Consider the following 15,078-nt stretch of genomic DNA (forward strand, 5'->3'; position numbering starts at 1 on the left):
GCCTTTCTTGTTTTAATGTTTTATATGGCATTTTTATTGAATGACGAAGCCACCCAGAGTCACCTAGACGAGATGGGCAGCATAGAAATGTAATAAATAAATAAATAAAAACTGCGTCACCCAACCTAGAATTTATTCTCCAAAGCACCTGAGGGTAGAACAAGAAGCAATGGGTGGAAACTAATCAAGGAGAGAAGCAACTTAGAACTGAGGAGAAATTTCCTGACAGTGAGAACAATTAATCAGTGGAACAGCTTGCCTCCAGAAGTTGTGAATGCCCCAACACTGGAAGTCTTTAAGAAGATGTTGGATAGCTATTTGTCTGAAACGGTATAGGGTTTCCTGCCTAGGCAGGGGGTTGGACTAGAAGACCTCCAAGGTCCCTTCCAACTCTACTATTGTATTGTATTGTATTGTATTGTATTATCACCCTGTCGCAGTATAATACCAAAAAAATCTGGAATTAGATGGGGAAATTATCCACTTGATTCAAGTGGATAATTTCTTTTTATTTATTTAATAATTCATTTTTATTCAAAAAAATAATAAATGTAATAATTTATTTTTATTCAAACAAGCTGCATTATATTAGATTCAATGTTGATTTTGTGTAATGCAATACAAATAATAATGCTAATACAAAATGCATCCAATTCCTTTTTTTCTTGGTTGCAGGAGAAAAGTTCTAGCATTTTAGATGTTGCTGCAAAATTGACTCATTTGGCTGACCTATTAGTTGGCTACATATCTCACTGCAGTTTTGACATCAAAGTTGATTCCAAGCGGGAATAAAAACACAGTAGCGTGAAATTTAGAAGTGTTGGGATGTAACTCCCCAAATTTCCAAGCGTGTTGAGAATGCTGGGAATTATAATCCAGCATATCAGGATGGTAAAAATACCTTTTTGCCCACATAAATACCTTTTGCTAAATAAATTGGCACAATAAAGTGCACTATCATAATTCCTACATCCTCTTAGATCTAAAATATTGACTACTTTAAATGGTCTCCTTTTTGTAAAGGTACTCCTTGACTTACAACAGTTCACTTAGGGACCAAAGTTACAACATCACTAAAGAAAGTGACTTATGGCCATTTTTCACACTTACCACCATTGCAGCAGCTCCATGGTCACATGGTTTATATTCGGATGCTTGACAACGGACAACTGACTCACATTTATGACAGTTGCAGTGTTTCATTTTTGCGGCCTTCTGGCAAGCAAAGTCAATGGGGAAACCAGATTGACTTAACAAATGTGTCACTAATTTAACAACTGCAGTGATTCACTTAACAAATTTCTCACTTAGCAACATAAACTTTGGGCTCAACTGTGATCATTAAATTGAGGGCTACCTGAATTTGTCATCATTATCAACCTCTTTGGCATAATTTATGCAGAAGCCGAATTCCTTTTATTGTAAATATTTTTTTTAATTTTTAGTTTAAAAAGCATAGGTTAACAGAAATTAAGCATACATTTCCCCCACTTATTCTGTCTTCATTTCCTTCCATTTAAATAGCCCAGCTACTCATTTAAATAGTGATCATCAGATATTTGCATTTCTAATGGTCAATAATAAAAATGGCATAAAGGTATAATAAAATATATATATGGAAGTGAAGCGGAGTACTTTAAGAGTCTTTAAGTCTTTGCTATGCCCCTTGATAGCTATACCCCTAATCTCAAACCACAGAATTATGCATCAGACACAAAGGATATCAGTGTGTGGACCTTTTAAAAAACAAAAGATCCTGTCTTAACAAAAGCCCATATTCATTTCTGTATTCCATTCTAAATTCCCTGTTGCACTATACCAGAATCAGAAGGGGTAGGAAACAAACAAGTATGCACTTAAATCTCGGCCTCCCAATTACACTTTTCTACCAATTAATCAACCAAAGCTTTTATTATTTATTCCAAAATTGATATCCTGCCAACCAGCTAAGAATGGCTTTCACAAAAGCTATCAATCCACTCAAAGCACTGAAGCAGGTCCGTTTTAAGGCTTTATATAAACAGAACAGGAAGAGAAACCAAAGCATTCTTAAAAGGCAGCTATGTCATTGATTACTCTAGCAATTAAAGTTTGCCATCAAGTGTTATAAAACTAAATACCATTCAGCTTGAGATCCCCTAGGGTTGCAGCTTCAATCAATCAATCAATTAATCAACCAATCAATAAGTCCACGCCATGCATAATGCATTTGAATTTTTAAAAATTCCAAATATAGGCAATTTTGCAATGTTTTCAGGACAGGGACAATGTTGCAGGGTTGCGGTAGTAATAACTCTTTTCTCGTCCCACTTTATGCCTTTAAGGGGTTTAATAGATGATTTGCCATTATTTAGCACAATCTTGGGAGGCTCCAGGACCCTAAAATGAGGCAGGGAACTGGGAGAGAACTTGCTCTCCCTTGGAATACTTATTTGCAATTGAAAACAAGTGAAACGGAATTTATGCAAGTGTTTATTTATTTATTTATTTATTTATTTATTTATTTATTTATTTATTTAAACTTATTAGTCGCCCCCTCTCCCCACAGGGACTCGGGGCGACGTACACAAGCAACGGTCAGCACAGTGTCATACAGAGGAGGTAAAAAATAAATAAATAATTACAATACTGAAAAAGGTTAAAACCCCAATAACATTAATAGTTTAAAAAATAAAATTGACAATTAAAGATGACCTAGGGGTGGAAAAGTTGTCGAATTATGCCAGGCCGGCTAGTTCCTTGCCTCGTATCCCCCGGAAGAGTAAGAACACCCCGATTCCACATCTGTTAAGCTTCGGCTTAGAGAAAGAAGTTGGATAAAGTACTGCCAGAAATACACTAAGATTTATTTATTGAACTTGTATGACCACCTATTTCGGATAGTGGTACTAGGTGGCTCCCAACAACCAATAGAAACAACAGCATGGCTGGCTGGAGAATTCTAGAAGTTGAAGTCCACAAATCTTAAAAAGTTGCCAAGGTTGGACATCCCTGTTCTAGCCCAATGCTGGGGGGGGGGGGGGGGGGGGGGGGGGGAGCGAGCCAGGTCTTCACATCCTTCCAGAAGTAAATAAAGTTAGCTAAAGTAATGGCTAAATTTCTAAATTCACTAGAACTAGATTATCAACAATTTTACTTGACAACCTTTGTTCTTATGAAGGTTCAAGAGCCTACTTCATACCACGCAAATGTTTAAAAAAATTATGTTTTGCCTGACAGTAATTCAAGGGACGCGGTGGCTCAGTGGCTAAGACGCGGAGCTTGTCAATCAGAAGGTCGGCAGTTCAGCGGTTCGAATCCCTAGCGCCACTTAAAAGAATGAGCTCCCGTTCCTTGTCCCGGCTTCTGCCATCCTAGCAGTTCAAAACCATGTAAAAATGAAAGAAGAAAAATAGGAACCACCTTTGGTGGGAAGGTAACAGCGTTCCGTGCGCCTTCGGTGTTTAGTCATGTTGGCCGCATGACCACAGAGACGTCTTTGGACAGCGCTGGCTCTTCGGCTTTGAAACAGAGATGAGCACTGCCCCCTAGAGTCGGGAACAACTAGCATACATGTATGAGGGGAACCTTTACCTTTAGACTGTAATATCCAATATGAAATCTCTAAAGTCAATTCTCAAACAGCAGCAGAAAAAGAAATGCAAGAGTAACTTCAGTATCAGCCGAAAAAAAGTTAATACCGAACAGTAACTTCAGATCAGGGTTAAGCTATTTGCTGTGGATATTTGCATTCGCCCTTGAGAAGGATGCAAATCTGCTTTTACAGCTCTGAAAACAACAGCGTATTCACACTTAAAAGGTAACAGCAAACTCCCAATTAGCATAGCAACGTAAGTATTGTGCAGCTATTTTCAGAAAGAGGAATTAGAAGTTATTTTAGTTTAAACTTCCCAAAGGTAAATGCTTCACCTTCAGTTTCAAAGAACCAAAAGCTTCTCAGGGAGAGAGAGAGAAAACATTTATGGAAATGGAAACTATACTGCATACTCTAAACTAAATCCAACGTTTAATTTAATGCTTGAAAGTGGAAAAATTACAGGCAAAGTACTATTATCTTGGAAACTAAAGTATGTTTCAAAAGACGAACACTTGAAACTAATGTCTATTTTTGTTTGAATCTGTTATACTTTAACAGATTCAATAACAAATACTCCCGACAAAATATAATTTACCTAATTAAGCATTTTCTCATAGAAAAACAATATTTTCCTGTGAAGTAAAAATAGGAAACTGAAGAAAACTTCAGCCCTATGCTTTCATGGACATCTCCATGCTGCTTTCTTGGCAATAGTAGAAAAATAATCTACCTTTGCCTTTTTCCAGGAATTGTTTTCAATTTCTCAGTCTAATCCAGAGTCCTTGTGGTCTCCCATCCACGTACTTATCAGCCTAACTATGATCATTTCTAAGCCCAGATCTCCGCAGATGCTATCACCCGTTAAAGCAAAATCTATATTAAGGAAAATATTAAAGGTAAAGGTTCCCTCGCACATATGTGCTTGTCGTTCCCAACTCTAGGGGGCGGTGCTCATCTCCATTTCAAAGCCAAAGAGCCAGCGCTGTCCGAAGACATCTCCATGGTCATGTGGCCGGCATGACTAAATGTCAAAGGTGCAAGAAGCGCTGTTACCTTCCCTCCAAAGTGATCCCTATTTTTCTACTTGCATTTTTTATGTGCTTTCGAACTGCTAGGTTGGCAGAAGCTGGGACAAGTAACCGGAGCTCACTTCATTACAATACAATACAATACAATAGTAGAGTTGGAAGGGACCTTGGAGGTCTTCTAGTCCAACCCCCTGCCTAGGCAGGAAACCCTATACCGTTTCAGACAAATAGCTATCCAACATCTTCTTAAAGACTTCCAGTGTTGGGGCATTCACAACTTCTGGAGGCAAGCTGTTCCACTGATTAATTGTTCTCACTGTCAGGAAATTTCTCCTCAGTTCTAAGTTGCTTCTCTCCTTGATTAGTTTCCACCCATTGCTTCTTGTTCTACCCTCAGGTGCTTTGGAGAATAGTTTGACTCCCTCTTCTTTGTGGCAACCTCTGAGATATTGGAATAATGCTATCATGTCTCCCCTAGTCCTTCTTTCTCTTAAGCTAAACATACCCAGTTCCTGCAACCGTTCTTCATATGTTTTAGTCTCCAGCGGCACTAGGGATTCTAACCGCTCAACTGCCGCCCTTACAATTGACAAGTTCAGTGTCTTAGCCACTGGGCCACCGCATCCCTGAAGGAAAATGTTAGATAGGGTCATGGATAGGCACACACAGACTTAACGGTAACAACAGCTCTTTATTAAGTACAAGTGAAAACAATCCAGCGAAGGTTGAATCTGACAGCAGCCCTTTTATAGGGAGCTGTCAGACCCTTCGACCAATAGGATTAAACCTCTGTTCCCGCCGGAACAGAGGACCTTGGTGGAAACCACTGAAGTTAGAGCAAGTATCTAACAGAAAATATTAAGACAAGGCAAATTAAAGGGCTAGAAGGAACCATGGAAGTCTTCTAGTCCAAGCTACAGTCCTCATACCATCTCGGACAATCTTTTTTTTTTGAAAACCTTAGACAGTCATTTATCCGAGATGGTATGAGAGGACAGGAGGTTGGACTACAGGACACAAGTAATACAAGAGAATTAATTATCTGTAGCTCGGAGTTGAACTGTGCTCTGATGATATTACCCAGTTGAGGAATGAAGCTCACAGAGCAGCAAGGACTCCATAGTTAAAAGTCACAGACAAGCTATCTGCGCTGTTCTTATCAGATTAGATATTAAGGGGAGAAAAAGTTGGGGCAGGATATTTATCTCACTAAAATAGAAGAGGAAAAAAACATTTTATAGCTGAGGTACTTAAATTGCATTAGGTAACAAACAAAGTTGTACATCTGAAGGCAATGCTAATATGTACTATCTGTACTTCATGGCAATTCTTGTACCTATTCGAGTTCTAGGAGAAGCATCGTCACATAGGCAAAAATCTCTCTTTTCAATCTATGGGATCATGGTTGGCCAAGGTATCCTAGACTACTTTAGTGCTTACCATGATTCCCAAATTCAAGTCAATCGTGCTGTATTCACTTGCCTTGAAATATGCCCCTTCAGTTCCAACATCCTAGAACAGTAATGGTTAACCTTTTTGTTGTTGTGTGCCAAAAGCGCACCTGCACCCATAGTGCAATGTGCATGTGTACCCCCCGTACCCCTGCACATGTGCGTGTGACCCCCCCCTCGTGCAACCCCTCCGCCTGGTTTCGAGCCTAGTAGGCCTCCCTTCAGTCTCCTGGGAGCAAAAAAACCCCGCATGTGCGCAAATCTCTCATATGCGTCCCTCCCCCATGCATGCACAGCAAAGAACCGAAAATCAGATGGCTGGCAGGAGGGTGTGCATGCATGGTAGAGCTGACCTGGGGTGACAGCTCGCATGCCCGCATAGGGCTCTGCATGCCACAAGTGGAACGTGTGCCATAGGTTCCCTATCATGGTCCTAGAAAGTAAGCTCAAGAACTGAAAAAGCAGCACTTAATTTCTGAAAATATCAAGTAAACAACAACAACAAACCCCCTTAAATGAATTCATCTTTAATTGCTAGGGTAAGTTAAATACGATAACCGAACAACAAACATATAATGTCTCTGTTTCTAGTCCTCTAAATATTTTATTGCTTACCAAGCACTCACGTACTTGTTAAAATAGAATACTGGAATGCATACACGATTTTTCAGAACCAGCCCAATATCAAAGGTAAAATCTGCAATTTTATGTAGCAATAATTAAGCCACTAGTAGATTGCTAGTCTCATTTTGAACAGAACAAACAGAAGTTGAGGGTATTGAATTCCTTTTTTTTAATCTATTGGCTTGAGACACTGCAGAATTTTCTAAAACAGCACTACAATTTGAAACCTTTTCAGTCCCCACAAACAGCATTAATTACAGGCTTTTAAAATGGTTTGCTAATCCTTGTACCCTTATCTATTTTTTGAGCAGATTTCCCCCCTTTTTTTCTACAGCTGGTTATGCAAAGAGGCTCTGAAATTTCCCCAGCTTTAATATACATAAAAGCAAATTCTCCTGAAATTAGTAAATATTATGTGAGCAAGGGCTTTTCTCCCAACATGCACAGATGCTTTTTAAGATCGCTGCTGATGGAAAAATTCAGTTAGAAATAAAAAAAATCAAAGAAAGCATACAAGAGAAATAATTAGAGGTCCAGGCAGCTCTGAAGGAAACAAAGGGAAGAATGAAATCGTCCTGCTGAAAACCAATATGCCATATTTTGGAGAATACATTTGAAAGTGGTTTGGTGTTTTTTTTTTCCTTAGATCATTGATTTCCCTTTATTCAAATATCACTATCTATTGGCAAAGAGCCCTTTTTCCTCCCACTATACGCTTCTTAAGTATAGTTCAATGATTATTTTTTCCCTGTATATTTTTGGGGCAGTCAGTGGACTGCGTTGCCATATCAATTAATACCGGTGCAACATTAATGAACATCTTCTCCTCCATCCACAGTCAGAGGTTTGGACACCATAGCCTAAAACCCTCCCCAAAGAGGGGTTTAAACCAACCCACTTTCAAAAGGTGCATTCTGTAACAACACAGCAGTTACAAAGGTGATTTCTCTCTCCCCCCCCCCCCAATGTTCTTTGGACTTCAGCAAGCCCTTGATTCAACAGAGAGTCCCCGCAACAACCAGGGAAGTGTACATAAACCTTTCACAACCCAACAACACCTGGGCCTGACGACAGCAAAAGGCCACGGGGAGGGGAGGAGGGGGGGCGATTGTATCCAACCTCTATGATAAAAGACAACTGCATTGAAACATGGTTACTCTTGCCAGTGACATAACCAAAGCTGGCTACTGCAGGCATTGGAGGCATCACGGATTTTGGGGATAATGGGCGGGGATATAAAGAAAGAAGGCAGGGAAAGGGGGGGGGGGGCGAACATTAAACGCGAGGGATAAACATGATGGGGCAAGGAGACGAGTTGCTGCTTCGTGAGGAAAAAAAGAAACCTCCGTTATCCCCCCCCCTTTTCTTTTAACGTGGGAATCGTATTTGAGGGGGATTAGAAAGGCATAGCGAGGCGGAGAGGAAGCGGGGGGGTGTCTCAAGGGCACCGAAAAGCTGGGAATTGGAGTGAGGGGGGGGTCTCCTCTGAAGTACCCGTCCCAGTTAAATCTCCTCCAGGGAGAGTAAGGAGAGAGCTGCTGCGCGGCGAAGCCCCTCAGGGAAGGCGCAGCGACCAGTCCTTTTTCAAGAGGCCACCTGGGGTCCCCCCCACACGCCCCCCCCGCGCCCCCTTCATGCCAGGGGGGGAAATCGGTCAAGGGCACCCCGATCATTTTCTGCCCTCAAAGGGAGGCGGGAACAAACCAAACTCCCTCCCCTCCCGGTGAGCCCAGCAACAAACTGCCTTTTGCGCCCCAGCCATACTGGGGATCGCCGATCGAGGAGCGCGTCGGCGGCTCCCCACAAAGGGCAAGCCCGGAGCCGCCCCGGGAGACCGACGCACGGGAGAGAGAGAAAAAAAAGCAAGCGGGAAGGAGGAAGGGAGGCAGCGCCGACCTACATAACCGCCACCCCGGGAGCTTCGGAGCTCAGCCGAGCCAGAGGGACGGATCCCCCCTTTTGCTGCCCCTTTTGTCCTCCGCCGTCCGTCCTCCTCGGGCTGCTCACCTGCTAATTCATCCGGCTCCAAGCCGCTGTCGGCGTCGATCCCGCACAGCACGAAGTAGTGGGCGAAGCGGCAGGGCGCTGAGCCGGAGCCCGGCCCCGAAGGAGCGCCGCTACCGCCGACGCCGCTCATCTCTTCCCCAGCTCCGGCTTCTCCGCCTCGGTGGCCCCGCTCGCTTTCGCTCCCCGGCAAGGCGCCCTCAACGCCTCCGCCGCGCTTCTTCTTTCATGGCGCAAAGCCCGCCCGGGCCCGGCTGGCGGCCTCCCTGGCCACGGGGGCTGCGTCGGCGCGGCTGGCGGCGGTGCGGGCGCCCCACGGTCAGCTGAGGCTGCAGCGGTGCCCCAAGCCAGGCAGGCACCGTCCTGCGCCCCCGCCTCGCCCGCTAAGCGCCGCCGCCGCCGCCGCCAATCGGAGCCGCGAGAGGAGAAAGGAGGCCCGCCAGCCGCTTCCGCTCCGCCTCTCCGGCGGGACATTTAAATCGCTTCTCCGCCCCCCCCGAGAAGCGCAGCTGCGGCAAAGCCAGCGGGGAGGTGGGTTTTGGAACTTACTGGGGCGCGTAAAGCCTTAGTAAGGACACACTTGGAATGCTGCATCCAGTTTTGGTCACCCCATATAAAAAAGATGTTGAGACTCTAGAGCAGGGGTGTCTAAACTTGGGAACTTTGGGAGTTGAAGTCCACAAGTCTTAAAAGTTCCCAAGTTTGGACACCCCTCCTCTAGAAAGAGGGCAGAGAAGAGCAACCAGGATGATTAGGGGACTGGAGGCTAAAACATATGAAGAAGGGCTGCAGGAACTGGGTATGTCTAGTTTAATGAAAAGAAGGACTAGGGGAGACATGATATCGGTCTTCCAATATTTGAGGGGCTGCTGCATTTTCCAAGGCACCCAAAGGTCAGACAAGGAATAATAGATGGAAACTGACCAAGGAGAGATTCAACCTGGAAATAAGGAAGAACGTTCTGACAGTGAGAACAATCAACCAATGGAACAGTTTTTGCCTTCTGAAGTTGTGAGAGCTTCATCACTGGAGGCTTTCAAAAAGAGATTGGACTGCCATTTGTCAGAAATGGTGTAGGGTCTCCTGCTTGAGCGGGGGGGGGGGGGGAGGTTGGGGGGTTGGACTAGATGACCTATAAAATCCCTTCCAACTCTTATTAATCTATTATCTGTTGACCCCATCTCAATTTGAGGCTCGAACGCTGTGGGGAAGCCATCTGGCGCCGAGAGTTTTATGCTCCGGTGTAACCCAGATAATTAAGTGAATACAAATGTGAACAACAAGCTGGGTAAAGGCTGTTTCGGGCGGTGGTCCTCACACTTTTCCATTCATCAACCCCCTTCATGAAGTTTCAAATTGTTCATTGACACCCTCCCCAAACATTTATAGGTAGTCCTTGACTTACAACAGTTTATTTAGTGATTATTCAAAGTTACCATGGTGATTTAAAACCGTTGACTTTGTAAACCGCTTAGAGAGGGCTGTGAAGCAGGATGTCAGTCTAAGTGCTATTGCTACTTTTCACACTTACAACCATTGCAGTATCCCCATGGTCATGTGATCAAAATCCAGCTTCTTAGTAACTCGTTCAGATTTATGATGGTTGCAGTATTGGGGGTGGGTGGGTGTCATGATGCGATCATCTTTTGCGAACTTCTGACAAGCAAAGTCAATGGGGAAGCCAGGTTACTAATTTAATAACTGCAACGGTTCACTTGACAATTGTGGCAAGGGAAGTTGCAAAAAGGGGCACAACTCACCTAAGTGTTTCACTTAGCAACATACATTTTGGGCTCAATTGTGGTCATTAAGTTGATGATTACCTGTATTGTATGAGAAATAATACTTTAGCTGTGTCTGTTCACAGCATTTAGTCATGCCGGCCACATGACCATGGAGACGTCTTCGGGCAGCGCTGGCTCCAGCTTTGGAACTGAGATGAGCACCGCCCCCTAGAGTTGGGAACGACTAGCACATATGTGCAAGGGGAACCTTTACCTTACTCATTTGTGTGTGTTTGTGTGTGCTCATGCCTTTGTTTTTGGACAATTCCCTGCTGGTTTTCTTGGCAAGGTTTTCCCCCATGGTGGTTTGCTGTTGCCTTCTTCCTAGGGCTGAGAAAGAGTGAATGGTCCAAGGTCACTCAGCTGGTTTTAGGATTAAGGTGGCACTGATTTTTACCTTGATGCCTTAACCACTATGCCAAACTGGCTGTCCTACTTTAATTTATAGCAGGATGAATAACTAACACTAATAATATGACTGTTTTCATAGGAGGCTGACCATCCAATCCTGGGTAACGCTCTCTCACTGTTAGCCAATCAACGGGGCACTGAGTTCTACTGCAAAAGATTAATTGATCCCAATGGACATCTGTTACCTATTGCTCCCCAGATGTGCATGATGCATCTGGCCTGCGGGCTGCGAGTTTGACAGCCCTGCTCTAGAGGAACAGAGGGCCACAGCTCCCATCAACCACAGTCAGCATGATCGACTGCCATGATACCCGGGGATCAGTGACGTGCAGTGAGGTTTATGGCTGGTGAGGCACTGACACAGTGGTGGGTTTCAAATTTTTTTAACTTGTGGACTTCAACTCCCAGAATTCCACAGCCAGGCATGCTCAGTTCTGATTTAAAGCGACAGCATTTGTTTTTCTCCTTTGCGCCCTCTACTATGAGGCAGGAGAACTGCGTGCCTCACCTACGTTAGGAATTTTTAGGCTTTTAACCCTTGCTTAACTCTGCTCGAGTGATCATAAAACGCCTAAAGTCAGACTAGATAAGGCATGCAGTTCTCCTGCCTCATAGTAGAGGGCGCTTTTTAGAGGCTTTTTTAAATAGTTAAGCAGAGTCATCCATGGTGAGGCAGCAACTAGTTCAGCCTGACCTCAGCTCTCGCCTTTTTCCTTTTACATTTTTTTTTCTTTTCATGATGAGAGTGGTGAGGCTGTGCCTCCCTTTCCTCACCTGACTGCACGTCACTGCCGGGGATCAAGATAGATGTGGTACAACATATCTGGAGAGCACCTTTTGCTAAACACTGTCTTAATTAGACTAATTCCATATGAACTGGAGGATCCAAATGAAGAGCAGCCTCTAGTTTTAATTAAAGGCAGAATTAAGAATAAGGAATTTAAAGCATGATGATCATTAGGTTTTCTTAAACTCTATCTTTCCGTCCCTCAGTGCTCGGGGGGGGGGGGGAAGGGGGGAACAGGACAAGAACCAAACTGGTTACTCCACTTTTGCTCCATCTAATATAGTGGCATTGATCAGTTGCAAAAGAGCTGGGGGGAAGGGGGGAAGGGGGACTTGCCCCAAACAACTCTGGGACTCTAGATGAAGTACTTTTGCCTTAAACCGGTTGGCTTTTAATGTGCTTCTGTGGATGTTCTTTTAATGTCCTTGTGGAACCGTTCTGAGCTGATGTGTGATTTCTTAAGTTTCCTTAATGTCATCCAAACACTAAACTAGCATGATTTTTTTAAAAAATTATTTTGGACACAGCTGGCCCCTGGCCTAGATTGCGTGCAGCTTCTGAAATTCATAGTTTCAAATGGTAATACCGTACAGTGCAGTGATGCATGAAGAGAACAGTTTCAAGAAAAACACTTTTAACCTTGTCACACTTGCCAAGAAAATGCCTCTTAAAAGTTCAACTTTGTGGCAGCTGCAACACTTTTCTGCAGGGCAATAGCTGGATGTGGCGTGGGCCCGTATCTTGTTATTCCAAAATGGATCTACTCCTCTCTCTTCTCTGTTGGGATAATTCTGCAGATAATATGAAATAGGTAGAAAATTCAATTACCCTCAAGAACATTTAGCCAGCAAGTCAGGATCCATGGCTATGTTTCCCTGGACTGATATGAACCATGGTTTCATTGAATTAACTCAGTGACCTGGAAGTACACAACACACTGAACTGCAAATTAATTACATTTTTTAGGTTTGTTTCACACACCAAACCACAAACTTGATTGTCATGCTTTCATCTTGCTGCACGAGACCAGCTGTGCTAGGCTAAAGGGTCACATTTTGCAGATATGTGCCAGGAGATCTTCTCAAAATAAGATTAAAAACAAACCAGAGAATATGGTTTCAATTAAGCAGCAAGTGCAATACTTCTGCTATTTGAGGAATATTCAGAAACTACATCAGAGGATGGGTAGGAGCAGAGCCAATAATTAGTCCATTTCTCATAGACAGTCAGTCTGCAGTATTTACGTCAAGTTTCTCTCCAAAAACGCCCATTGGGGATAATGATTGCCACATTCGCTTAGTCACCAAGGGGGTTCACTTAATGACCACCACAAAAAGGTAGTAAAATCAGGAACAGTCATGTGGTTACTTGCTTAATGACACGCACAACTAACAACCGTAATTCTGGGCTCAATCATGATCACAGGTTGAGGATTATCTGCAACACAAGTCATTGAGTTGATTATTCTGGTTTACCTCCATAAATATCTCAAATGACTTATGAAAAAGGTACGATGATAATGCAAGAAGCACAATCCAATCCAATAAATCCAATAAACAAACAAAACACATGGCTCAGGAATGAAATGCTACCGGTTTGGACCAGTTTGCCCAAACTGGTAGTAAAAAAAATGCTATCAGTTCAAGTGAACTGGTAGTAAAAAAATGTGTGCAATTAGAAATTGTGCGGCACAGTTGATAGTTGCATAGCTGATCATCGGAACTACTGGTTTGTCTGAACCAGTAGCATTTTTTACTACCAGTTCAGGCGAACAGTGCGATTGTCATAAATGTGAGTCGGTTATCACTGAATGTAAATCACCTGACTATGGGGATGCTGCAAAGGTCATAAGTGTGAAAAATTATCATAAGTCATTTTTTTTCAGCGCTGTTGTAACTTTGAGCAGTTATTAAATGAACTGTTGTTAATCGAGGACTACCTGTACATATTAAACGAATATGAAAATTCCAAGTATATCGCTACAAAAATGTCACTGCATTTTTTCGAGGACCGGCATTTAGTAAAATATATATGGAGGCTGTAAGGGACGTGGTGGCTGAGTGGCTAAGACGCTATTCTTGTTGATCGAAAGTTCGGCGGTTCGAATCCCTAGTGCCGCATAACGGCGTGAGCTCCAGTTACTTGTCCCAGCTTCTGACAATCTAGCAGTTCAAAAGCATGTAAAAATGCAAGTAGAAAAATAGGGACCACCTTTGGTGGGAAGGTAACAGCATTCTGTGCGCCTCTGGCATTTAGTCATGCTGGCCACATGACCACGGAGACGTCTTCGGACAGTGCTGGCTCTTCAGCTTTGAAACGGAGATGAGTACCGCCCCCTAGAGTTGGGAACGAGAAGCACATATGTGCGATGGGAACCTTTACCTTTGTATGGAGGCTCTATTTATAGAACTGTAGGTGAAAGGGGGAAAGGGAATTCATTGCTTCCCTCTGTGTTGCTGTGGCCTTGGCTAATTAACTCCTCCTGCTTCCAAAGTCCAGTGATGGGTTCTGATGTGGCCAGAATATTACCATCTTTATATAAGAGAGAGAGAGAGACATTTCTAGCTAATGTGGGAAATATTAATGCAAATATTGAAAATGAAATGAAGAAAGCAAAAGCCCAACTAAAGATTTTTTTTTAAAAGCCAGTAAGGAATATTGAGTGACTACAGGTAACCCTCGACTTACCAATTCATCTAGTGAACGTTTGAAGTTACAACAGCACTGAAAAAGGTGACTTATGACCATTTTTCACACTTACGGCCGTTGCAGCATCCCCATGGTGACGTGATCAAAATTCAGATGGTTGGCAACCTACTCATATTAATGACGGTTGTAGTGTCCCAGGGACATGTGATCCTCTTTTGTGACCTTCCCAAAGTCAATTGGGAAGCCAGTTTCATTTAACAACCATGTCACTAACTTAACAAATGCAGTGATTCACTTCACAACTGTGGCAAGACCAAATATTATTATTATGCGACTAATACCAATGTAATGAACATTATGATTATTATAGTGCTAGAGGAGATCAACCCTGACTGCTCTTTAGAAGGCCAGATCCTGAAGATGAAACTCAAATACTTTGGCCACCAAATGAGAAGGAAGGACTCACTGGAGAAGAGCCTAGTGCTGGGAACAATTGAGGACAGAAGAAGAAGGGGACGACAGAGAATGAGGTGGCTGGATGGAATCACCGAAGCAGTAGGCATGAGCTTAAATGGACTCCAGAGGATGGTAGAGGACAGCAAGTCCTGGAGGAACGTGGCCCATGGGGTCGCAATGGGTCAGACACAGCTTCGCAATTAACAACAACATGATTATTATTTCTCAAAATTATTTGTATGCACACAACACACTGTTTATTTAGAAATGGAATTTTACATGTAATAAAAAATTTAAAAAAACTGAA

General features: G+C 43.1%; 1 protein-coding gene across 2 annotated transcripts in view; it reads right to left on the reverse strand.

Moving 5' to 3' along the window:
* Positions 1 to 9,111, reverse strand: part of DENND5B (DENN domain containing 5B) — a 149,548-nt gene extending 140,437 nt beyond the window's left edge. For both annotated transcript variants that reach the window (XM_081957390.1, XM_081957389.1), the window contains exon 1: positions 8,688 to 9,111. In XM_081957390.1, coding sequence (XP_081813516.1) covers positions 8,688 to 8,817 — 130 coding nt within the window. In that variant the 5' untranslated portion in view covers positions 8,818 to 9,111. The remainder of the gene's footprint in view (positions 1 to 8,687) is intronic.
* Positions 9,112 to 15,078: the final 5,967 nt, after the last annotated feature.

Source organism: Natrix helvetica (assembly GCF_964273705.1).
Source record: "Natrix helvetica genome assembly, chromosome: 6".
Classification (NCBI taxonomy): Eukaryota; Metazoa; Chordata; class Lepidosauria; order Squamata; family Natricidae; genus Natrix; species Natrix helvetica.